This window comes from Mobula birostris, chromosome 1, assembly GCF_030028105.1.
Source record: "Mobula birostris isolate sMobBir1 chromosome 1, sMobBir1.hap1, whole genome shotgun sequence".
Classification (NCBI taxonomy): Eukaryota; Metazoa; Chordata; class Chondrichthyes; order Myliobatiformes; family Myliobatidae; genus Mobula; species Mobula birostris.
The window spans coordinates 249,671,508-249,697,361 of record NC_092370.1 but is presented as its reverse complement, the minus strand read 5'-3'; the positions used below and the strand labels follow the sequence as shown (position 1 = coordinate 249,697,361).

The following is a 25,854-nucleotide window of genomic DNA, read 5'->3' as shown; positions in this document are numbered from 1 at the left end:
CAGCTGAGATAAGGTTCAATAACGCTCAGTTGTATGTTTGCTAATTGCAAATAAAGGATTGAATAAAGGGCTTGTCTTTTGGAGCAATCATTAGAGCTGGGGGTGAGTCAAGGGGTAACAACTCCATGTGGGGTTGCAGGCTGGTAGCAATGTGTTTGTTTTGATTTTGGTTCAGTTTTACTGCTACACTGCATTTAATAAGGTCATCATTTATCTGACTGTAACTTCAATTCCTCATTTCTGTCTACTTCAATAGATTAGATAAGATTCAACTTTATTGTCATTGTGCCGAGTACAGATGCAAAGCCAATGAAATGCAGTTCGCATCTGACCAGAAATACAAAGAATAGTGTTATTTACAAAATATCTGCGAATAAAAAGTGCTATAGCACACAAATATAAAAGTACTGAGACAGTACAATATGGGTGCAATACTGCTTAGTGCTGTGATGTGAGGTTCAGCAGCATCACAGCCTCAGGGAAGAAGCTCTTCCTGTGCCTGCTGGTGCGGGAGCGGAGGCTCCTGTAGCGTCTACCGGATGGGAGGAGAGTAAAAAGTCCATGGTTAGGGTAAGATGCATCCTTGATAATGCTTTTCGCCTTGCCTAGGCAGCATATATGGTAGATGTTCTCAATGGTGAGCAATTGGGTGTCGATAATCCGCTGGGCAGTTTTCACCACATGCTGGAGTGCTTCACGGTCTGATACGGGACAATTGCCATACCACACTGAGATGCAGTTGGTGAGTACGCTCTCAATGGTACAACGGGAAAAGTCCGTCAGTATCCTGGGACAGAGGTGAGCTTTCTTGATGCTCCGCAGGAAATAAAGGTGCTGTTGCGCCTTTTTGATCAGGATGGAAGAGTTCAGGGACCAGGTGAGATCCTCGGAAATGTGGATACCAAGGAATTTGAAGCTTGATACACGTTTCAGTACAGCTCCATTGATGTAGATGGGGACGCGAGTGTGGCTCCTAGCATGCCTGAAGTCCACAATAATCTCCTTGGTCTTCTGAGTGTTAAGGGCCAGGTTGTTGGCACACCACGCGGCCAGGTGCTGGACCTCGTCCCTGTCGGCCATCTCGTTGTCCCCTCTGATCAGGCCAACCACTGTGGTGTTGTCTGCGAACTTGATTATGGAGTTAGAACCATGCACAGGAACGCAGTCATAGGTGCAAAGGGAGTACAGATGAGGGCTCAGCACAGAGCCGTGAGGCACGCCGGTGTTCAGGGTGAGAGTGGAGGAGGAGAGGTTGTCTAACTTAACTGGGGTCTGTTAGTCAGAAAGTCCAAGGTCTAACTGCAGAGGGATGAGTTGATACCAAGCTGGCGAAGTTTGGTGATCAGCTTGATCACAGTATTGAATGCCGAACTAAAGTCAATGAACAGCATTCTGACGTAAGAGTTGGGGCTGTCCAGGTGGGTCAGGGCAGAGTGAAGTGCCGTGGAGATGGCGTCCTCTGTTGACCTGTTGGTGCGATAGGCAAATTGATGGGGGTCCAGGGTAGTGGGCAGATTGGTTCTATCACATCTGAAATCCTGTCTCTCAAAGCACTTTGCAATCATCCTTATTTACCAGGAGATCATTTATAGAGTACAGCACAGAAACATGCCCTTTTGCCCATCTAGTCTGTGCCAAACTATTAATCTGCCTACTCCCATCAACCTGCACTTGGTCCATACCCCTCCAATCCATGTACCTATTCAAATTTCCCTTACCTGGCCTGCTGAGTTCCTCCAGCATTTTGTGTGTGTTGCTTGGATTTCCAGCATCTGCAGATTTTCTCTCGTCTTTAACATATGTGATTGCTAACCTTTCCTTGTATTGATAACAGGGCATCGATCTGAGTCATTAACTCCGCTCTTCTCTCCACAGATGCTGCCTGACCTTATTCCAATTGGCAACCCTCTCATGTCAAATCCAAAATTACTGAGTTTACTGTCAGATGCAGAGGGTGACAGGTCACAGTTAAAATAGAAATCAGTTTTTATTTCTAAAGTTCAGTGCACAGAGGATTGCACGCAATAACAAAGTTCAAAGTACAAAGTACGTATACTATATACAGTCTGGAGATTCCGCTCCTTACAGGCAGCCATGAGACAAAGAAACTCAACAGAACCCATTAAAGGAGACTGTCAAACAACCAATGTACACAAAAAACAAATTGTGCAAATCACAAAAAAAAAGCAAATAACATTCAGAACTGAAGTTCATAAAAGAGAGTTCACAGCCACAAAGCCCGCCCAGGAGTCCATTAGTTGCAGGCCACCCACAGCCTCGGTTCACTGCAGAAATGAGCGTACACATCATCGGGCTGTGAGGTGAACACCCATCAACTCTATTCTCTGGCTCCTGAGCTTAAATCGGCCAAGCATCGGCTCCTTCCTCACTCTCGGGACCAGCCCCAGACTCTGCCTCACTTCTGATCGGCCACTTCAATTCAGCTTCCAAGCCAGCAATATTGTGTGACTGTCTGTTAACTGGCTGTGACTGTGACCACCCCAGTGATCATCCTCCAAATCCTACCCACCTTCAAAAAGCAGCCAGACCTAGTACCAGGCTCCTTCCAACGTATTCCCCCGTTTCCTCTCTGATCAGCTGGCTATATCTTTGTTCCTCCTCTGATCATTTTTACGCTCCATTCAAAGGTGAACCTGAGCTGGTGGATTCAGCAAAGTTTGACTGAACTTTGAAGGATGAACAAATATCAAACCGGCTAGTTCCTAATGGTTATCGATGGCAGAGTTCATCCAATGTATGCTGTGTCCTTTTGATTAAATTTAAATGAACAAAATCAGCGCAGACACCTAGTGCAGATATCAGACTGCCTTCACACAATATCTACACAATATAATGCCTCATATAGTGCTCTGGATGATTGCATCTTCCAATTCCTCATTTTCATTGTAACATTCAAGGTGATTCAATACCTTTAAACTTTTCATAGTTCCTAACTTCAAGTAGTGAAATTGTTTCATTTTCACTCCCATCCATTTTCTGCCACCTCCAAGCCTGAATGTTTGAAACCGCAGTGAGCAAAACAGTTCAGAATTGTCTTACTGCTTATTTCTCGCCAACTATCAGTGACAAAAATCACTGCTTTTTGAACACAAACACATGCAACTGATGCTGTTTAAAACTGTTGGCTCTAAGCAGAGTATAGCGTGAAACAGCTACACAAGCACACACGACTGACGCTAGTTTTAAGCAGTCTTTTGTCCCAATTAAGCGGCGTAGTATTCCAAATAAATGAAGCATCCCAAAGAAATAAATGGCAAGTCTCTCAATTAGTTTTTGTTCTTTTCATACATACACTACATGTTGAGAAGGAATTTAGCCTATAAATATAAATCAGCAACTATCTCTTTGGCCAAGTATCTTGTTTTGAATAGGAGCAACATATATATGATTCAGCTCAAATTGCAAGCCGTAATGTAGCCTCTGATATTTGTGCATCCACAGGCTGAAAGCTACACATTTTTGATGGACTAGGAAACTGAAGAAGCATGTCAGGACTAGTTAAGAAGGTTTATAGGTTGTTTCAAGGAAAGAGTAAAGGAAACAAAAGATTAAAGGAGAAGAGCAATTTACTTGACTTAATTATCTGTAAAACTGCGTTATACTTTGACAACCCAGCATTTAAAAATGTGACTTCTTTCTCATCTTCCAGGATCAGGCTTTTATACCACATTGGTTTTCATTTTATTTAGAGATACAGTGTGGCACAGTCCCTAATGAGCCACACCACCCAGCAACTCACCGATTTAACCCCAGCCTAATCACAGGACAATTTACAATACCCAATTAAACTACTAACCTGTACGTCTTTGAACTGTGGGAAGAAACTGGAGCTCCCAGAGGGAAAACATGCACTCCCGGAGAGGGAGTACAAACCTTTTACAGAGGGTGCCGGAACTGAACTCTGAACTCTGACACCACTAGCTGTAATAGCGTGGCGCCAACCGCTATGCTGCTGGGGACGTTCATGTGTGTTGCATCTAACCATTCTGTAGCCAGATCGCATTTCAGGAGTATTTCCAAGTGCAGGTTAAAAGGCACTACATTCACAGGCACATTCTAAACTTAAACTGGTCTGATGGCTATATTCAACTCAGTTCACTCTACACACCAAGCGTTTAACTAGATTGTCTATAGAGGGAGGTGAAAGGTTTTTTAATTCAAAGACACACCACTGAGACACTCACTATGATTGTTTTCTTTAACAATCAACATGATTTTTCAACTGTTCATCCATCAACATAGTCCCTCCTCTCCTCACAAAAATAAACGTAAATCTGAAATACTCCTCTCCACACAGCTGATAAACCCAAAGGAACAGCAGAGACTAACACAATTTGGCACCAGCAGTATCACAGGAGTTGCCAATCAGTGTGGAACTCAACACAGAACTGTTTTAGGGACTCCAGTTCTGGAATTTTCCTTGGGGTTTACTCCTGAAGCTTTCCCCATGCGTGGGTATAGTTACTAGGCAGGAGACACTTGGGATCAGAGTTTTCTTTCTCCAGATGAGCTGTCAACCATGGCTGACAGGCCCATTTGCTTGAAGCAACTGGTTATAAGGCACCAGTATCCTGTCTTTACCCCTTCTGTCAGCAGAAATAGTTGAGCTGGGCTTAATAGCCAAATCACTCATGAAAGCCAGGAACCGGACTTGGTTTTCAGAGGCTATCTGAGAGGGTTGAAAGGAGGCTCATGAAAATGATTCCAGGATTGAAAGGCTTGCCATATGAGGATCATTTGATAGCTCTGGGCCTCCATTCACTGGAATTCAGAAGAATGAGGGTTGACCTTATTGAAACCTATCAAATAGTGAAAGGCCTTGACAGAGTAGATGTGGAAAGGATGTTTCCTTTGGTAGGGGAGTCTAAGACTCAGAATAGAGGGGCATCCATTTAGAATGGAGATAAGGAGGAATTTCTTTAGCTAGAGAGTGGTATATCTGTGGAATTTGTTGCCATCGGTGGCTGTGGCAGCCAAGCTATTGGGTACCATTAAGGCAGAGGTATATAGATTCTTGACTGGTCAGGGGATGAAGGATATGAGTAGGAGGCTGGAATTGGGGCCGAGAGGAAAAATAGATCAGCCATGATGATCAATTGGCCAAACAGCCTAATTCTGCTCCTACATCTTATGGATGCACTTGGGAGCATTTCACAGATAATTGGAGCTTATCCTCACCTACCACCCCATGATAACATTTAGGAACCAGAAATACTTTTATAATAAAGGTAAAACATCATAATACAGAAAATGAAACCAAAATCAATCTGTGCAAGATTTTCAATAAAATAGCAAATACCCACAATACATAATAGTTCTTATTAAGATCCTTCATCATTTTGAAATCATTTTCTAATTAAAACTCTACTCCGGAAAGCAAGCAAAGAACTTTTAGGAAGAGAGCTGGATTCTATAGTGCAATTTAGCCCCAAAAACTTACCCTATAATTTCAACTGCATCACTTAAGTATGGGTCAACTATTAAATCATCTGCGATCCCCCAGTTTCCATCTGCAGCAATAATACCAACATCCTTTACACCAACTTTATCCAGTAACTGGCGCAGTACCTTGGCAATAGATAAAGACGAACATCACTCGACTAAAAATGGAATAGTAATGAAATAAAACCCCTGAAAGCTCTCTTTAATAAGGCCTGACACATGGACAGACAGTGGGAGGAGACAAAACTTCAAAACTTAGTTCAAGGCAAAGAGGATCATTGGGATCCCTTACACACAGAGATATTTATCAGCAGCACTGTGTAAACAGAGCCCTTAGCATTGTTATTCATTCCTCCCATCCATCAACAATCTACTTGACCCCCTACCGCCAGGCAGGAGGTACCGTAGCATTAGGACCAGAAGTGTTAGGATGGAAAACAACTTCTTCCCTCAGATCGTGAGACTACTGAACACCCTGCCACCACCCAGGTCTCATCACATATGAAGCACCAGTATTGTTACACTATTTACTTTTTGACTTGTGTTGTAAATATACCTCATTATTTGTTAATTTATTTGCAGTAATATTACTTATCTGTTGAGTGTCCAAGTGTCTGCCCGTCTATTTGTGAGTTTTAAATACTGTGTTGTGCACCTTGGTCCAGAGGAACATTGTTTCATTTGTCAGTATACATGTGTATGGTTCCAAGGTTGTCAAGCCGAGGAGTGGTAGTGGAGACAAGCTCCCACCGGCATGCGCCTCAAATAGCCTCTGACAACCAAGTCCAACTCCAGGCCTTCTCGTGTGGCTTAGCCTCTAAGCCCGGCGGAACTGTTTCTACTGACAGGAGAAGGGGCGAAAGCGGGTTCTGGTGCCTTAAAACCAGTGCTTCGGGTAGATGGAGCTCGTCAGCCTGAGAAGGCAGTCCATCTAAGAGAGGGAAACTCTGAATTCAAACCTCCGCTGCCTTGCGGCCATACCCACTCATGGGAGAGGCTTCAGGAGTAAACCCTGAGGACAAATCCGGAGCTGGAGTCCCTAAGGCAGTCCGATGTTGCCTTCAGCCTTGCTCTGGCAACTCCTGTGATGTCACTGGTGCCAAGCTGTATCAGACCTTGCCCCCGTCTCTTGGACAACATCGGTGGCATGGAGAGGGGAGACTTGCTGCTTGAGCAACTGCTGGTCTTCCATACAACGTTGCCCAGGCCTGCGCCCTGGAGAGACTGAAGCAAGACTTTCCAGGCGCAGATCCATGGTCTCGTGAGACTAATGGATACACGTGTACGATTGAGTGACAATAAACTTGAACTTGAAGGTAGATCACCACAGATAGAGGGCAAAGGAAAACCAGGGCTACTTGAGAAGAAGGAATTAAGTCACACAAGGTACCCTAAAAGGCTAAAGATTTTAATGATCATTTTTATCAATGCAATGGAGATGAAGGTAAACCAATACTTTAAAAACTTAGAAAAAACAAGGGCATTTCAGACCGAAGTTACCATAGCAAGTGTGGTAAGGGGAATTAAGGGTTATGGGGAAAAGGCAGGAGATGAGTCCATGGCCAGATCAGCCATAACCTTACTGAGTGGCAGAGCAGGCTCGACGGGTCAGATGGCTGACTCCTACTTCTTAAGCTCTTATGTTCTTATGGAGCTGTCCGATAAGAACTGCCACACTTTATCTGTTGCCATCCTATAACTTGGCAATTTGCCCAACATGCCCTGTGTTCTCAGCAGATGGTGGAAATCCAGAGCAACACATTTTTAAAGCAATTGGAATTTATAAGAGATATCAGTTTGTCTCCAGGGAGGGAGATGTCAGAAACGGACCAAGTGAATTCAATGGCAGGTTGGAAGGTGGAGACAAAGTTGATTAATTTGATGAGCTCAGCACAGGTGCAGGAAGTAGCACCAATGTAGCGGAGGAAAAGTACAATTTCCATCGATGCTGCCTGACCTGCTGAGATCCTCCAACATGTCCTGTTGCCTTCACAGGATGAATCCAATCCAGGTAATTACTCTTTGTTACCTCCACTCTCCCCCTCATCACTTGCTACTTTTCACATTGATTTAGCTGTCACATTGGTGATGGATTTGAGTCACTTACTGACCAGATTAGTTGGCCGTGACATCTTTCCTCTTCTGAAGGACATCAGTGCATGATTATCCTCATCTATTAGTTTCCTTCTTCAGCCCATTACCTCTTCGCCCTATCACCTCCCAGCTTCTTACTTCATCCCCTCTCCCCAACCTTCCCCCTCACCTGGTCTCAACTGTCCCCTCGTTTGCCTCACCCCTTCTTATTCTGGCTTCGTCCCCCGTCTTTTCCAGTACAGATGAAGGGTCTCAGCCCTTCCCCTCCATAGATGGTGCCCGAGTTCCTCCAACATCTTATGTGAGCTGCTAAAGACTTCCAGCATCTGCAGAATATCTTGTGTTAATTAAATACTTCTTTTTCTTTTTAAAGACCAGAATTCATTAGACCATAAGATGCAGGAACAGGGTTAGTCCATTCAGTCCATTGAGTCTGCACCAACATTTTCATTTTCATGCCTTCTCCCTGTAACCTTTGACACCCTGACTAAGCAAGGAACTATCAACCTCCGCTTTAAATATACTCAATGACTTGCCCTCCATAGCTGCCTGTGGCAATAAATTCCAGAGAGTCTCTACCTTCTGCCTAAAGAAACTCCTCCTCATCTCTGTTCTAAATGGACGTCTCTCTAGTTTGAAGCTGTGCCCTCTGGTCCTAAACTCCCCCAGCATGGGACACATCCTTTCCACATCTACTCTGCCTGGGTCTTTCAACATTCAAAAGGTTTCAAAAAGATCCCCCCTTCATTCTTCTAAATTCCAGCGAGTACAGACCCAGAGTCATCAAATGCTCCTCGTATGATAGCCCTTTCATTCCCAGAATCATCCTTGTGAAGCTCCTCTGAAACCTTTCCAATACCAGCACATCTTTTCTTAGATGAGCCCAAAACTGTTCACAATACTCAAGGTGAGGCCTCACCAATGCCTTATAAAGCCTCAGCATCACATTCCTGCTCTTGTATTCCAGATCTCTTGACGTGAGTGCTACATTGCATTTGCCTTCCTCACCAACTCTACCTGCAAGTTAACCTTTAGTGTGTTCTGCACAAGGACTCCCAAGTCCCTATGCATCTCAGATTTTTGGATTTTCTTCAAATCTGAAAATTTAATTCTACTATCAAAGTGCATGACAATGCATTTTCCAACATTGGATTTCATTTGCCATCCTCTTGCCCATTCTCCTAATCTGTCTAAGTCCTTCTGCAGCCTACCTGTTTCCCCAACACTACCCGCCCCTCCACCAATCTATCTCCCTGAACTCCCTATGCAGAACCTTGCCACACATCCTACCCATGTCACCGGTACCTACATTGACCACAACTTCTGGCCACTCATCTTCCTATTTAAAGTTGCTGAGGACTCGATCCGAAATATCCCGGACCCTGGCTCGCGGGAGGCAACATACCATCCGGGAATCTTGTTCTTGCCCACAGAACCTCCTGTCCATTCCTCTAACTAACAAGTATCCTATCTCCAGAGCCTCGTCTTCTGAGTCACAGAAACAGGCTCAGTGCCAGAGATCTGAACAGAGTGACTTTCCTCTGTTAGGTCATCCCACACCCCTCATCCCCCAGCAGTATCCAAAGTGATTTACCTGTTGTTGAGGAGGATGGCTACAGGGCTACTCTGCACTCAGCTCTAAGGCAATGTCGTTCTGTTCTGAGGCTGTGCCCTCTGGTCCTGGACTCTCTCATTATAGGAAACATCCTCTCCACATCCACTCTATCTAGGACTTCCAGCATTTGATAGGTTTCAATAAGATCCCCTCTCATTCTTCTAAACTCCAATGAGTACAGGCCCAGAGCCATCAAACACTCCTCATACATTAACCCTTTCATTCCCAGAATCATTCTCGTGGACCAACTCTGGATCTTGAATAACGTCAAATTATAGCAAATCAATGTATTCAGGTCAAAGAAAATCCACTTTTCTCGTTCTTCACACATAAAAGCATTGCTGACCATAAACTCAGCATTATTTGGTATTCTATGCCAAACTCTCTGTATTTCAGCTCTATGGAGAATGAACGCAGAGGCAAAGTACAACACAGGGATGTTATTATACGGACAGTTCACTGGGTTTGAAATTTCAGGCACACATCTTTCCAAATGAATGAAACTTCTTCTCATATAATTCAATGAGGCAAAAATTAACATTGGAATACATAATGCACACTTCTGTAATACCTGACTTCAACAAAAACCAGGGACACATGTTAAAGATGAAGTAGGAACAAAAGCATCAAGAGCTCTTATAATTTCCCAAAGGAAACTGAATGAAGATACACTCAGTAGCCACTTCATTAGGTATGCCTGCTCGTTAATGCAAATATCTAATTAGACAATCACGTGGCAGCAACTGAATGCATAAAAGCATTGAAGAGGTTCAGTTGTTGTTCAGAACAAACATCAGAATGGGGAAGAAAAGTGACTTTGACCGTGGAATGATTGCTGGTGCCAGACAGGGTGGTTTAAGTAGCTCAGAAACTCCTGATCTCCAGGGATTGATTGATTTATTTATTGCGTGCGCGCACACGCGCTCTCCCACACACACATAACAATCTGTATTGTTTATAGAGAATGGTGCGAGAAACAAAAAACATCCAGTGAGTGGCAGTTCTGTGGGCAAAGACACCTTGTTAATGAAAGAGGTCAGAGGAAAATAACCAGACTGGCTCAAGCCGACAGGAAGGTGACAGTAATTCAGATAATCACGTGTTACAACAGTGGTGTACAGGAGAATGTCTTTGAATGCACAACACGTTGAACCTTGAAGTTATGGGCAATTGCAAAAGAACATCATGAACACATGCTTTTGAAGACCACGTATGTAGACTCAGTGGTCACTTTCTTAAGTATAGGAGAAAGTGAGTATAGTGCTGGACAATTTTAATGTTATCACATTGTACTATCCTAAAATATAAAATTGGGTTATTGATTTCATATAATTAGTTTAAAGATGTTGCTTATTTAGAAACACTAGCATTTTAATGTTTTATCATACTGACGTTGATAAAAACCTTATGTTCTTGCCTCACCATATAATGAAATCATTCAAAACTGTTTACCATGTGAATTTAAATTTGTTTTTTTTAAAAAAATGTTACATATAAAAATTAAATTGGAAATATGTTCAAAATATTTTTCGGCAGAAGTTATTCTTGGAAGGCCCTCCCCAACTCTCCTTAGTGCTTTAATTTCTTCCCCATACACACAAGGTGCATTAGTAGTGTAGCTGATGGCATGGGAAGTCAAGGTGAGCTGCTGGATATGACGTTGCTTCCCATGGTGGGGGAGTCCAGGACCAGAGGACACAACCTCAGAATAGAGGGACGTCCATTTAGAACAGAGATGAGGAGGAATTTCTTTAGCCAGAGGGTGGTTAATTCATGGAATTCGTCGCTACATACGGCTGTAGAGGCCAAGTCATTGGGTATATCTAAAGCTGAGAGTGGTAGGTTCTTGATTAGTCAGGCAGTCAATGCTTAAGGAGAATAGGCAGGAGAACGGGGTTGAGAGAGGAATGGATCAGCCATGATAGAATAGCGGAGCAGCCAATAGATAGAATGGCCTAATTCTGCTCCCATGTCTTCTGTGGGAGAGAGCAGGTTACAAGACAATACGTGGGAAAACGGGACTGATAGGAGCACCCATAGCCAAATGACTCAATGGGCTGAACAGCCTTCTGTGTCATAAGAAAATAGGAGATAAAACTATGTGAAACATACCATGATGTACTTCTTGTCAAAGTGTCTTTCATTCCAAATCTTGGAGAGAAACATAAATTAATCCAATTAATTTATGAACATCATTTTGATTTTGCACAAAATATATATCTAAATAGAGATTAGTGCCAACTATACCAGCGACATTAATTTTGCTGCCAATTATTTACCATTAGAAACAAAACATATTTACAATTATGAACACTAAATTACTTTGCTTCCATGAGTAGGATTTGAGAAATGAAACACAAATCTGAATTATAGGGCTAATTAACAACAAAAAAAACCACATTTTAGCAGACTATTTATTCCAGATTATGGTACTTTCAGCACTGACACCAATATTCAACATAAATACCTAAACAAAAAGGCTAATTTATGGGCAAAATACCCATGAACACAACCTCACTATTTTCCCTCTCTTTTTAGATGACTTATTTTTCATATTTATGCACTTACTGTAATTTATAACTTTATTATGTATTGCAATGTACTTGTACAAGCCTGTATCTATTTTCCGTCTGTATTGTATTTCGTGTTGTATGTTTATTATGGGTAATTTTTCATGTGGGTTGGGCATGGTAGAAGTGAACAGTATGGTTACAAATGTGTGCTCTATCTTGGGTCAGTTTTGTCCAGGTAGAGCCAGAATGTAAGCCATGGGGGGGGCTGATTTTTTTTTTGGGTGACCATTTAAATAATCTTAAGAATGCTTAGTACCACTGACAACATTATTTTGTTATATTGCAAGTTTTACTTTAATTAGTTTTTTTAAAAAATCATAACAAGATCATTCATCTTTGCTGGATTCTTAATAAAGGGTCAAACATATTCTTTGAACTTTGGAACTTCATTAAATTTGAGTGCATCAAATCATACAGTGTCAACACCCCCACCCACCCCCATGCTTAGTCTTTGGTTTGTTTGCAGTACTGCCGCAAAACAACAAATTTCACAAATATGCTAGTGATATTAACCCTGATTCTGACCCGAGACTCAAACATCTGAATGGCCCATCCCTCCTGCTTCTTGTTTTGAAACTGCATGGTAGAGAAAAGAATCATTTGGTAAGTTTACTTGGGCTGACCCTGAAGAATCTGTGCACTTGTGACATGCACCCGAGATTTTCCTCAAACTCAGGAAATAAACTTCCTTTAAAATTTTCGTATCCAACTGCATTTTAAGTTCACATTGAAGTTGATTTCACAAACCTTTCTTGTGGTGTGTTCTGGATTACATATGAGCTTTGCAAAAATAAAAACTTAAAATCACCTTTCTAATGATTCTGCCAATTAACCAATGAATTTCAATACTGGCTCACTTGCCAGAGGAAGCTGTTTCTCACCAGCTCGGATGTAACTGTTAATAGGTTTAGTATACCAGCTCAAATTTGTGTTCATCTTCAGTCTCCTTAAGAACCACATTAATTGCCTTGTCAACTTGTCTGACCACCTTTAAGAATTAGTGTGCAAGGAAATTCCCTCAAAGGCTACTTCTCATTAAAATGTGTGATTTAGATTACATCAACTCCCTATGTTGCTTTGCTTGAATGGGCATAACTTTACAGAAAGCTACTCTTTGCTAACGTTTGCTAATATCTTGTTCAGTCTTTGCTTTGATTCTTAGTTCTGTATCATTCACAAACTTCAGGAGTTTAGAAGAATGAGGGGGATCTCATTGAAACGTATCGAATATTGAAAGGGCTAGATAGAGTGGATGTAGAGCAAATGTTTCCAACATTCCAGAATGTTTCTGGTCTAGGACCAGAAGGCACAACCTAAGAATAGTGGGACATCCATTTACAACAGAGAAGATGAGGAATTTCTTTAGCTAGAGGTTGGTGAATCTGTGGAATTCATTCCCACAAACAGCTGTGGAGGACAAGTGATTGAGTATATTTAAAGTGGAAGCTGACAGGTTCTCGATTAGTAAGGGTGTCAAAGGTTACAGGAGAAGGCAGGGGAATGGGGTTGAAAGGGCAATAAATCAGCCATGATGGAATGGCAGAGCAAAGTCAAAGGGCTGAATGGCCTAATCTGCTCCTTTTATCTTGTAGTCTTCAAAATTGTTCTTGCTGTACCCATCCATGTCATTTGTACTTAATCTGACAAACAACTGTCCTTGTATGAACCCCGGGAGATCTCACTGCCTAATTGTCTCTGAGGAGAGAGAGGACAAAGAACATGCATTCATCGCTGCTGTTCCACATTGCTTGGAATTGCTTGATGCAAAATACATTTCAAGTGCCCCTTCGCTGCCTTTTACTGACATTTTCTGAACAGTGGTATTTTATCAAGTGCGTTTGAAAGTCATGTAAAATGTTTACTAGACTGATTAATGTGAATAAAATACAAGTTCAAACGCCACTACATTTGCACTTGATTTGGCACTAAAATCTGTAGTCACTGATCTATTCCAAATCTCTTAGGTAATTGTTATGAATTTGAATGGACAGCTGAAAAAAAACAGCCTTAAGTTTATTTTCCTTTCATAAGATCAAAAGATATTGGAGTAGAATTAGGTCATTTGGCCTGGAGTCTGCTCCACCATTTCATCATTGCTGATCCATTTTCCCTTTCAGCCCCAATCTCCGGCCTTCTCCCTGTATCCCTTCACGCCCTGACTAATCAAGAATCTATCAACCTCTGTTTTATACATACATAAAGACTTAGACTCCACAGTTGCCTATGGCAATGAATTCCACAGATTCACCACTCTCTGGCTAATACCTTCTCAACTCCATTCTAAAAGGATGCCTCTCTATTCTGAGGCTGTGTCCTCTAGTCTTAGACTGTCCTACCATAGAAAACATCCTCTCCACATCCAATCTATCAAGGCCTTTCACTATTCATGAGGAAATCTGCAGATGCTGGAAATTCAAGCAACACACACAAAAAATGCTGGTGAACGCAGCAGGCCAGGCAGCATCGATAGAGGTACAGTCAAAGTTTCGGGCCGAAACCCTTCGTCAGGACCATTCAACAGGTTTCAATGAGATCTCCCCCACCCCATTGTACGTTCAATAACATATTCTCCTTAATTGCAAACTACATGCACAAGACAGAATAATTATTTAAGTTGCTACCTAATGATCGGTTTAAAGATAATTAAATATAGGTTTAACATGTTCTATCCTACATTCTGCTATTTTTTTACTTTGTATTTAGAGATACAGTGTGGAACAGGCCCTTCGGCCCAACGTGCTTGTGCCACCCAGCAAGCCACCTATTTTAACCTGAGCCTATTTGACAATATAACGTTGGTAATCCACTATCCAACTGAACGGGGAAATTCAATCTATTTAACATGGGGCAATTTACAATGACTAATTAATCTACCAACCAGACGTCTTTGGACCAAGGGAGGAAACCCACTTGGTTACAGGGAAAACATACAATCTCCTTACAGATGGAGCTGGAATTGAACTCCGCACTCCAGAGCACCCCGCACTGTAATAGCATCATGCTACACATGATACTGTCATGGCGCCTTGTAAAATTAGTTTAGTTATTCACATTCAACATCAGATATTAGTTACCATTCCACAATATTACCATAAGCAACAAGTATGTGTTATTTTACTAACCCCAACATAGTCAATATCAAGATTATGATAGAATTTAGCACCATGAATCCATGAAGAAATATAATAGGCTGTTCTGTGTGGGTAAGAGTAAGGCGACATCTCTCCATAACCAATCCAAGCAGGAAAGGCCCAGGGCAACCCTGAGAAATAAATAAAGGATTCTCTTAAAAAGCAAACTACAATTAGAACAATATTAAAATGGTTTCATGTTTAGAATTCAAGTCCATCACCACCAGGACATCACGTCATCTCCAAAGCTACACTCCAGTAGCTACCCAGCTCAACAGAACTCACTCAGCTGTGATACCCTGACTGTCCCCAAACAACATCCGTTAAATGGTCTTTTCTGCTCTCCTTGTTCTGTTGAGAACTATTAACTCTGTTCATATTGTTCACATTTAAGTTTGATTATTGATGTTTGCACATGTGACCGTTCTGCTAATTGTTGATTGCTCATGGCTCTTTGCACAATTGCCTTGTAAATTGTTGGTTGCTTTTGTGTTGTCTGTACGGTATTGTCCTGTGTTTGGCATCGAACCACAATCAATTCTGGTATGTTTCACATACTGGACTGGTAATAAATTGATTCTGATTCTCTTGAATTGTGGAGATGTTAAATTTCCAGGGAAATTTAGAAGGTTTTTAAGTACCTCCCTTCAGTATCATTCTCCTTGATAGAAACGACTTAGCTGTACACTAGCTTACGGTTAATATACACAATCAAACTATTAACCTAGCATGCTTGGGACTTGAGTGGAGCTGGACTATCAGAGTTCCAGACTCGAACACACTTTGTCATTTCTTATTTAGATGTGATAGAGTAGTCTCATAAATTTTCTAGTGAACTTAGTAGATTTAAGTGTAGCAAGGTCAGCTATGGCCTTGGTGTGTTAACGGGAGCACAGAAACAGCAACTAGCTTCAGGTCACCTATTGCAGCTGCCCAGGACAGGAGACGCTGGAGGAGGTGTGGGAGAAGGCAGAGGTCTCTGTGTGTGCACACTGGGTTGGGTGCTGCTGCTGCCCTCCAGTGTTTGCTCGGTGGGAGACAAGCTGGACCACGACAACATTCTACGCGCTATCAAGCTATAGGGCTATGCTATGCAAGGGGTATATTTATTTTTGTGATTGTATGTTGTTCTGTTATTGTATGAACTATGAGTACTGTGTGTTGCACCTTGGCCCCAGAAGAATCCCATTTCATTTAGCTGTATTCATGGGTATGGTTGGATGATCATTAAACTTGAACCTCAACTTAGTGAACCAAAGGTGGACGAACTCGTGGCACAATTAGAGATTGGTGGGTATGGCGTTGCGGGCATCACTGAGCCGTGGCTGAAAGAAGGCCATTGTTGAGAGCTTAACATCAAAGGATTTACTTTGTATCAAACGGACAGGCAGGAAGGCAGAGGCAGCGGTGTGGCTCTGTTGGTAAGAGATGGGATTACATCTTTAGAAAGAAGTGACATAGGGTCAGAGAACGTTGAATCTTTGTGGGTGGAGTTAAGAAACTGTATCAATAAAAAAACATTATGGGAATCATATACAGGCTTCCAAATAGTAGCCAAGATGTAGGGTTGAGATTGCAAAGGGAGCTGGAGAGGACAAGTAATAAGAGTAATGTCACAATTGTAATGGGGGACTTCAATATGCAAGGGGATTGGGAAAATCAGGTTGGTGTTGGATCGCAAGAGAGGGAATTTGTTTAATGCCTACAAGATGGCTTTTTAGAGCAGCTTGTGTTTGAGCCTACTCGGGGAAAGGCCGTCTTAGATTGGATGTTGTGTAATAATCCAGCTCTTATGAGGGAGCTTAACATAAAGGTATGCTTAGGAAACAATGATCATAATATGATTGAATTCATACTGCAATTTGAGAGGGAGAAGCATAACTCACGTGTACAGTGTTTATACTTGCTTACTATTGTTTGTACAGATGAACGTGGTACCTTCAGGTGTTTGGAAATTGCTCCCAAGGATGAACCAGACTTGACATCATTTTCTAACCTCAATCTGATAGAAAATTTGTGGGCAGAACTGAAAAAACGTGTGCGAGCAAGGAGGCCTACAAACCTGACTCAATTACACCAGTTCTGTCTGGAGGAATGGAACAAAATTCCAGCAACTTACTGTGAGAAGCTTGTGGAAGGCTACCCAAAATGTTTGACGCAAGTTAAACAATTTAAAGGCAACGCTACCAAATACTAACAAAGTGTATGTAAACTTCTGACCCACTGGGAAAGTGATGAAAGAAATAAAAGCTGAAATAAATCATTCTCTCTACTACTATTCTGACATTTCACATTCTTAAAATAAAGTAGTGATCCTAACTGACTTAAGACAGGGAATGTTTTCTACGATTAAATGTCAGGAATTGTGAAAAACTGAGTTTAAATGTATTTGGCCAAGGTGTATTGTTACATACCTCGTGGGTACCTCATGACTGTCTTATGACCATGATGTAATTGAGTACCTTGTGAGTATGATGTAATTGTCTTGTGACGCTGGGGTGATGTAATCTTCCCACCAGTGTGAGGTTACGTGATGACATGTTTTAAACAGGTATATAACAGGAAACCCCTGTAGTTACGCAATGGATTCGTTGTTTAGTTCGTCAGTTACTCCGTTATGCTGTGTATTTGTCTCCTGACGCAGTTTCGTTTTAACGTGGAGTTTTACTTTCTATTGTAAGGCAAGATCGTTGTGCCGGCAGTTTCGCCAATCGCTGCCAGTTTTGTTTGGTGTACTTTGATTTACCTTTACAGTCTAGTATTGGAGAGTGAGGACCTTAGTAAAGTACGGGAACCTGAAGGACTGAGTAAAGTTGGTGTCATTCGGCAGTTTAATACAGGATCAACCTGATTGATTCTTCGTTCGGAAATAGTAACCTGCATTTGAGATAACCCCTGTAATATCAGGAAGGTTTGTGCAGTGTTCATTCACCAGGAAAAGGTCAGTTCCTTTAAGCCGTTTTATTTCCTTCGTCGTGAATCCTTTGGAGAATCAGCAGTAACATCATGTCTTCAAAGAAATCCGTTTCCAGAGAAGTCTGTCCTTATTGACTGTGTAAATCACCTGGACTTCTGAATTTCCCATTTTAAGACTGCGTTTGAATTTACCACCTTAAGACTGTGTTCGAATTTACCACTTTAAGACTGTTCGATTACCACTTTAAGAACTGTTCCAGAGTTGCCGTATAGCAGGTAACTTCCGGTTAAGTTAGTCGTTTGAATACTTTTCACTATTGTTGAGCAGAGTTTAATAAATGTTTGTTTGTTTTAAAAACCTGACTCAATTCTATATTCATTGTTGCTGGTCACGTGACAGTATGTAAACTTCCAATTTCAATTGTATCAGTATCACAATGGAATAAGGAGAATTATAGAGGCATGGGAGAGGAGCTTGCCCAGGTGGGTTGGAGGAGGATACTGGCAGGGATGATGGCAGGGCAGAGATGGCTGAAGTTTCTGGGAATAATTCACAAGGCACAGGATAGATATGTCTTGCAGAGGAAGAAGTTCTCAAATGACAGTGGTAGGCAGCCATGGCCGACAAAGGAAGTTAGGGACTGCATAAAAGCCAAGGAATTGGCATATAAGGTAGAAAAAGTGAGTGGGAAGTTCGATGATTGGAAAGCTTTTAAATTCCAACAAAAGTCAACGAAGAAAGCTATAAGGAAAAAGATGAAATATGAGGGCAGACTAGCCAGTAATATAAAGCAGGATACCAAAAGTTTTTTCAGTTATATAAAGAGTAAAAGGGAGGCAAGAGTTGATTTTGAACCACTGGAAAATGATGCTGGTGAGGTAGTAATAGGGGATGAAGAAATGGCAGATGAACTTAATGGGAACTTTGCGTCTGTCTTCACCGTGAAAGACACTCGCAGTGTGCCAGAGGTCCGTGAGTGTCAGGGAGCAGGAGTGAGTGCCACTGAGTGGATGAAGTTTTGAGGTACTTGGAGACTAATAATAAAATAAGTCAAAAATCAGCATGGTTTCTGTCAAGGGAAATCTTGCCTGACAAATCTGTTAGAATTCCTCAAGGAAGTAACAAGTAGGATGGACAAAGGAGAGTCAGTGGATGTCATTTACTTGGATTTTCAGAAGGCGTTAATAAGGTGCTACATGAGGCTGCTTAACAAGATAAAATCCTATGGTGTTACAGGGATGGTACTGGTATGGATAGAGGAGTGGCTGACAGGCAGGAGGCAGCGAGTGGGAATAAAAGGGGCCTTTTCTGGCTGGCTGTCGGTGACTGGTGGTGTTCCTCAGGGGCCAGTATTTAGACTGCTACTTTTCACATTTTTTGTCAACGATTTGGTTAATGAAATTGATGGCCTTGTGGCAAAGTTTGTGGATAATATGAAGATAGGTAGAGGGGCAAGTAATGCTGAGGAAGCAATGCAATCGACAAATTGAAAGAATGGGCAAAAAAGTGGCAGATAGAGTACATGATTGGGAAATGTATGATAAATATACTTTGGTAAAAGGAACAATCGTGTAGACTATTATCTAAATGGGGAGAAGGTTCAAACATCAGAGGTGCAGAGGGACTTAGGATTCCTTGTGCAAGATTAATTTACAGGTTGAGTCTGTGATAAAGAGGGCGAATGCAAAATTGGCATTTAGAAGACTCTCGTCAGGCCGCACTTGGGAGCACTGCCAACAGTTTGAGGCCCAATATTTCAGAAAGGATGTGTTGTCATTGGACAGAGTCCAGAGGAGGTTCATGAAGATGATCCCAGGAATGAAGGGGTTAACATATGAGGAGCGTTTGGCAGCTTTGGGCACGTACTGAATGGAATTTAGAAGAACGTGGGGTGGGGATCTCATTGAAACCTATCAAATGTTGAAAGGACTAGGTAGGGTGGATGTGGAGAGGATGTTTCCAATGGTGGGGGTATCCAGAACTATAGCCTCAAAACTGAGGGCATGACCCTTTAGAAGAGGTACGGAGGAATTCTTTTAGGCAGAGAGTAGGAAATCTGTGGAATGCTCTGCCACAGACTGTGGTGGATGCTAAACACGTGGGTATATTCAAGGGGGAAGTTAATCACTTCATGATCAGTCAGGGCAAGAAAGTGTATGGGGTTGAGTGGGATCTGGGATCAGCCATGATAGAATGGCAAAGCAGACTCGGGCTGAGTGGCCTAATTCTGCTCCTGTATCTTAAGGTCTAAAGCTGAACCATCAAAATTCCCATTCAACTGGATAGTGAACTATTAAACATAGAAACAGATAAACCTACAGCACAATACAGGGCCTTCGGCCCACAAAGTTGTGCCAAACATGTCCGTACCTTAGAAATTACTAGACTTACCCATAGCCCTCTATTTTTCTAAGCTCCATGTACCTATCCAAAAGTCTCTTAAAAGACCCTATCGTATCCGCCTCCACCACCATTGCCGGCAGCCCATTCCACACAAGCACCACTCTGAATAAAAATCTTACCCCTGGTATCTCCTCTGTACCCACTTCCCAGCACCTTAAACTTGTGGCAACCATTTCAGCCCTGAGAAAAAGCCTGACTATCCACACAATCAATGCCTCTCATCTTATACACCTCTATCAGGCCACCTCTCATCCTCCAAGGAGAAAAGGCCGAGTTCACTTAACCTATTCTCATAAGGCATGCTCCCTAATCCTGGCAACATCCTTGTCAATCTCTCCTGCACCCTTTCTATGGCTTCCACATCCTTCCTGTAGTGAGGTGAACAGAACTGAGCACAGTACTCCAAGTGGGGTCTGACCAGGGTCCTATACAGCTGCAACATTACCTCTCGGCTCCTAAATTCAATTCCACGATTAATGAAGGCCAATGCACCATATGCCTTCTTAACCACAGAGTCAACAGATTCAACCTGCACAGCAGCTTTGAGTGTCCTATGGACTCAGACCCCAAGATCCCTCTGATCCTCCACACTGCCAAGAGTCTTATCATTTATACTATATTCTGCCATCATATTTGACCTACCAAAATGAACCACCTCACACTTATCTGGGTTGAACTCCATCTGCCACTTCTCAGCCCAGTTTTGCATCCTATCAATGTCCCGCTGTAACCTCTGACAGCCCTCCACACTATCTCCAACCTTTGTGTCATCAGCAAACTTACTAACCCCTCCCCCCACCTCCTCATCCAGGTCATTTATAAAAATCACGAAGAGTAGGGGTATCAGAACAGATCCCTGAGGCACATCACTGGTGACCGACCTCTATGCAGAATATGACCTGTCTACAACCACTCTTTGCCTTCTGTGGGCAAGCCAGTTCTGGATCCACAAAGCAATGTCCCCTTGGATCCCATGCCTCCTTACTTTCTCAATAAGCCTTGCATGGGGTACCTTTTTAAATGCCTTGCTGAAATCCATATACACTACATCTACTGCTCTTCCTTCATCAATGTGTTTAGTCACATCCTCAAAAAATTCAATCATGATTGTAAGGCACGACCTGCCCTTAACAAAGCCATACTGACTATTCCTAATCATATTATACCCCTCCAAATGTTCATAAATCCTGCCCCTCAGGATCCTCTCCATCAACTTACCAACTACTGAGGTAAGACTCACTGGTCTACAATTTCCTGGGCTATCTCTACTCCATTTCTTGAATAAAGGAACAACATCCGCAACCCTCTAATCCTCCGGAACCTCTCCCGTCCCCATTGATGACGTAAAGATCATCGCCAGAGTCTCAGCAATCTCCTCCCTCGCCTCCCACAGTACCCTGGGGTACATCTCATCCGGTCCCGGTGACTTATCCAACTGGATGCTTTCCAAAAGCTCCAGCACATCTTCTTTCTTAATATCTACATGCTCCAGCTTTTCAGTCTGCTGCAAGTCATCCCTACAATCTCCAAGATCCTTTTCCGTAGTGAATACTGAAGTATTCATTAAGTACCTCTGCTATTTCCTCTGGTTCCATACACACTTCCCCACTGTCATACTTGATAGGTCCTATTCTTTCACATCTTATCCTCTTGCTCTTCACATACTTGTAGAATGCCTTGGGGTTTGCCTTAATCCTGCCCACCAAGGCCTTCTCATAGCCCCTTCTGGCTCTCCTAATTTCCTTCTTAAGCTCCTTCCTATTAGCCTTATAATCTTCTAGATCTGGTTATATGGTTATCTCTAACATTATCCAGCTCTCTGAACCTTTTGTAAGCTTTTCTTTTCTTCTTGACTAGATTTATTACAGCCTTTGTACACCACAGTTGCTGTACCCTACCATAACTCCCCTGGCTCATTGGAACGTACTCCACACAAATATCCCCTGAACATTTGCCACATTTCTTCCGTACTTTTCCCTGAGAACAACTGTTACCAATCTAAGCTTCCAATTTCCTGCCTGATAGCCTCATGATTCTCCTTACTCCAATTAAACACTTTTCTAAATTGTCTGTTCCTATCTCTCTCCAATACTATTGTAAAGGAGATAGAATTATGCTCACTATCTCAAAAACACTCTCCCACTGAGAGATCTGACACCTGACCAGGTTCATTTCCCAATACCAAATCAAGTACAGCCTCTCCTCCACATATTGTGTCAAGAAACCTTCCTGAACACACCTAACAAACTCGACCCCATCTGAACCCCCTGCTCTAGTTATATCAACCTTCAGCAAACATTACTGAAGGGGTTTCAGGTTCACCACTTCAATTGCAATCACCTGTGCTTGTAGAAATGACAACTGAATTGTGATATTACAAGGGAAAATATAAAATTCTGTATTAAAAAGGCAGCACAGTAATGCTTCAGCAACAAGCACACAAAGTGGGAGGAACACAGCAGTCAGGTAGCATCTATGGAGGGGAATAGACAGCCAATGTTTCAAGCCGAGACCCTTCATCACGACTGGAAAGAGGGCAGAAACCAGAATAAGTTGGTGGGGGGGGGGAGAGAGAGGGGAAGGGGAGGAAGTACAAGCTGACAGGTGGTAGGGGAGGGGTTAGGTGGGTGGGTAGGGAATGGGGATGAAGGAAGAAGCTGGGAGGTGACAGGCAGAAGGGGGAATGGGCTGAAAGTGGAGTGAAATAAGAGAGGACCATGGACAGAATTAGGAGGGTATCCAGAAGGTAGGTGAAGGGCAGGTGGGAAGAGAAGTGGTGAGAGGGGAATGGACCATGATATTGTAGGTTGTGCTGTCTCAAAGCTCCAGTGGTTCAGGATTGGTTCTGAACTTTGGTGTTCCCTGGAGTGCAAATCTTCTCCTTGTGGATGTGAAGAATGCCCATGGGTCTTCCATTTTCCTCCCACAACCCATGGCTTGATGGTTGATCAGTGAATAGCTCACTATGAAACGCCTGCAGTGTATGTGAGTGATAGAAGTAGGGGCAGTTGGTGGGCATGTGAATGAATGTAATAAAGTAGATTGATCTGACCACAAGCAGAGACTTGAAAGGCCAAATGGATGTCTTTGCTCGAGGAAATAGGATTAACGATGGGGGTGGGGGTGGGGAGAGGCGTGTAATAGACCTTATGTTAAGAGAGTGAGTGTGGAGAATCTCAGTGAATGTCAAAAGGCCTGTATAGAATGGATGTGAAGAGGATGTTGCCTTTAGTGGGGAGTCTAGGACCAGAGGACACAGCATCAGAATGCAAGGATGTCCCTTTAGAACAAAGATGAGGAGGAATTTCTTTAGCCAGAGGGTGGTGAATCTGTGGAATTCATTGCTACACATGGCTGTGGTGGCCAAGTCATTGGGTATGTCAAAGCAGAGTTCCTGATTAAACAGCAGACACAAAACGCTGGAAGAACTCAGCAGTTCAGACAGCATCTTTAGAAAAAAAAGCAAACAGTCAACATTTCAGACCCTTCATCAGGACTGAAGAAAAAAAGATCAGAAATCAGAGTAAGAAGGTGGTGGTGTTGGGGGGTGGGGGAGGAAGGGAGAATTACAAGGTAGTAGGTGACAGGTGAAACCGGGAGAGGGGGAAGAGGTGAAGTAGAGAGCTGGGAAGTTGCTTGCTGAAAGGGATACAGGGCGGGAGAAGGGGGTATCTGATAGGAGAGGGCAAAAGGCATGGAAGAAAGGAGAGGAGGAGGAGCACCACCAGAGGGAGGTGATGGGAAGGTAAGGAGATAAGGTGGGAGAGGGAAATGGAAATGGGGAATAGTGAAGCAGCACCAGACACCATCCACCAGTGTTGATTCGTCAGGGTGTGAAAGCTTATTGAGAGGGATAGTAATCGACCATAATGGAATAGCAGAGCAGACACAAGAGGCCACTCCTACATCTGAGACTCAGTCAGAACACCACAGTATATAGAAAATGGCCCTTTGGCCCATTGAGTCTCTGCCAAATCAGTAATCTGCCTGGTCCCATCAACCTGCACCTGTACCATAGCCTTCCATAACCCTACTGTCCATGTTCCTATCCAAACTTCTCTTGGATGTTGAAATCCAGCTCGCATCCACCACTTGTGCTGGCAGCTCATTCCACTCTCGTGATCCACTGAGTGAAGAAGTTTCCCCTTAAACTTTACACCCTTAACCCATGACCTCTAGTTGTATTCCCACCCAACCTGCAGTTACCCTATCTATATCACTCATAATTTTGTATATCTCTCTCTCTCAAATCTCTGCTCAGTCTTCTCTGGTCCAAAGAATAAAGTCCTAACCTGCTCAATCTTTCCTTATTACTCAGGCCTTCAAGTCGTACAATATCCTCGTAAATTTTCTCTGAACTCTTCCAACGTTACTTACATTTTTCCTGTGAGTAGGTGACCAAAACTGCTCATTGTAGTCCAAATAAGACCTTAACAACATCTTATACAACTTCAACAAAACCTCTGAGTACTCAATACTTTGAATTATGAAGCCAATGTGCCAAAAGCTTTCCTTACAACCCTATCTACCTGTGACACCACTTGCAATGAATTAAGAACCTGTATTCCCAGATCCCTTTGCTCTACCACATTTCTCAGTGCCCTAATGTTCACTGTGTGAGACCTACCCTAGTGGATCTTCCCAAAGTGCAGCACCTCACACTCGTCTGCATTAAATTCCATCGGCCATTTTTTCAGCTGGTCCAGATCCCACTGCAACCCGAGTCTTCCTCACGGTCCACGACACCCCCAATCTTGGTGTCATCCGCAAATTTGCTGATCCAGCTCACCACATTATTATCCAGAGTATTGAAATGGATGACAAGCAACAACAGACCTAGCACTGATCCCTGAGGCACTCCGCTAGTCACAGAGGCAACCCTTTACTACCACTCTCTGGCTTCTCCAACAAAGCCAACGTCTCAACCAATTTACTACCTCATCTTAAATGCTGAGTGACTGAACCTTCTTGACCAGCCTCCCATGTGGGACCTTATCAAATGCCTTGCTACATCCACTGCCTTGCCTTCTCAACTTTTCTGGTAACTTCCTCAAAACACTCCATAAGATTGGTTAGGCATTACCTACCATACACAAAGCGATGGTGACCATCCCTGTCTATCCAAATACATAGGACACTCAAAGCTGCTGTGCAGGTTGACAGTGTTGTTAAGAAGGCATTTGCTGTGTTGGTCTTCCTTAACTGTGGGATTGAGTTCAAGAGCCATGAGGTAATGTTACCGCTATACAAGACGTTAGTTAGACCCCACTTGGAGTACTGTGCTCAGTTCTGGTCATCTCACTAGAGGAAGGATATGGATACTATAGAGAGAGTGCAGAGGAGATTTATAAGGCTGTTGCCTGAATTGGAGAGTGTGCCTTATGAGAATAGGTTGGGTGAACTTGACCTTTTCTCCTTGGTGTGATAGAGGATGAGAGGTGACCTGAAAGAGGTGTACAAGATGATGAGAGGCATTGATTGTGTGGATAGCCAGAGGCTTTTTCCCAGGGCTGAAATGGCTAACATGAGGGGGCATAGCTTTAAGGTGCTGGGAAGTAGGTACAAGGGGGAAGTCAGAGGTAAGTTTTTCCCCCACAGAGTGGTGGGCGCATGGAATGCCCTGCCAGTGGTGGAGGCGGATACAATAGGGTCTTTTAA

General features: G+C 42.8%; 1 protein-coding gene across 4 annotated transcripts in view; it reads right to left on the bottom strand.

The window, feature by feature from the left end:
• galca (galactosylceramidase a) overlaps positions 1-25,854 on the bottom strand; it is an 82,391-nt gene that overhangs the window by 44,526 nt on the left and 12,011 nt on the right. For 2 of the 4 annotated variants that reach the window (XM_072274530.1, XM_072274511.1), the window contains exons 5-7: positions 14,868-15,007; positions 11,285-11,323; positions 5,462-5,589 (exon numbers count right to left, since the gene is read on the bottom strand). In XM_072274530.1, the coding sequence (XP_072130631.1) occupies positions 5,462-5,589; positions 11,285-11,323; positions 14,868-15,007 (307 nt within the window). Of the gene's footprint in view, positions 1-5,461; positions 5,590-11,284; positions 11,324-14,867; positions 15,008-25,854 lie in introns of those variants that run through there. The other 2 variants (XM_072274520.1, XM_072274539.1) reach the window with 2 other exon arrangements.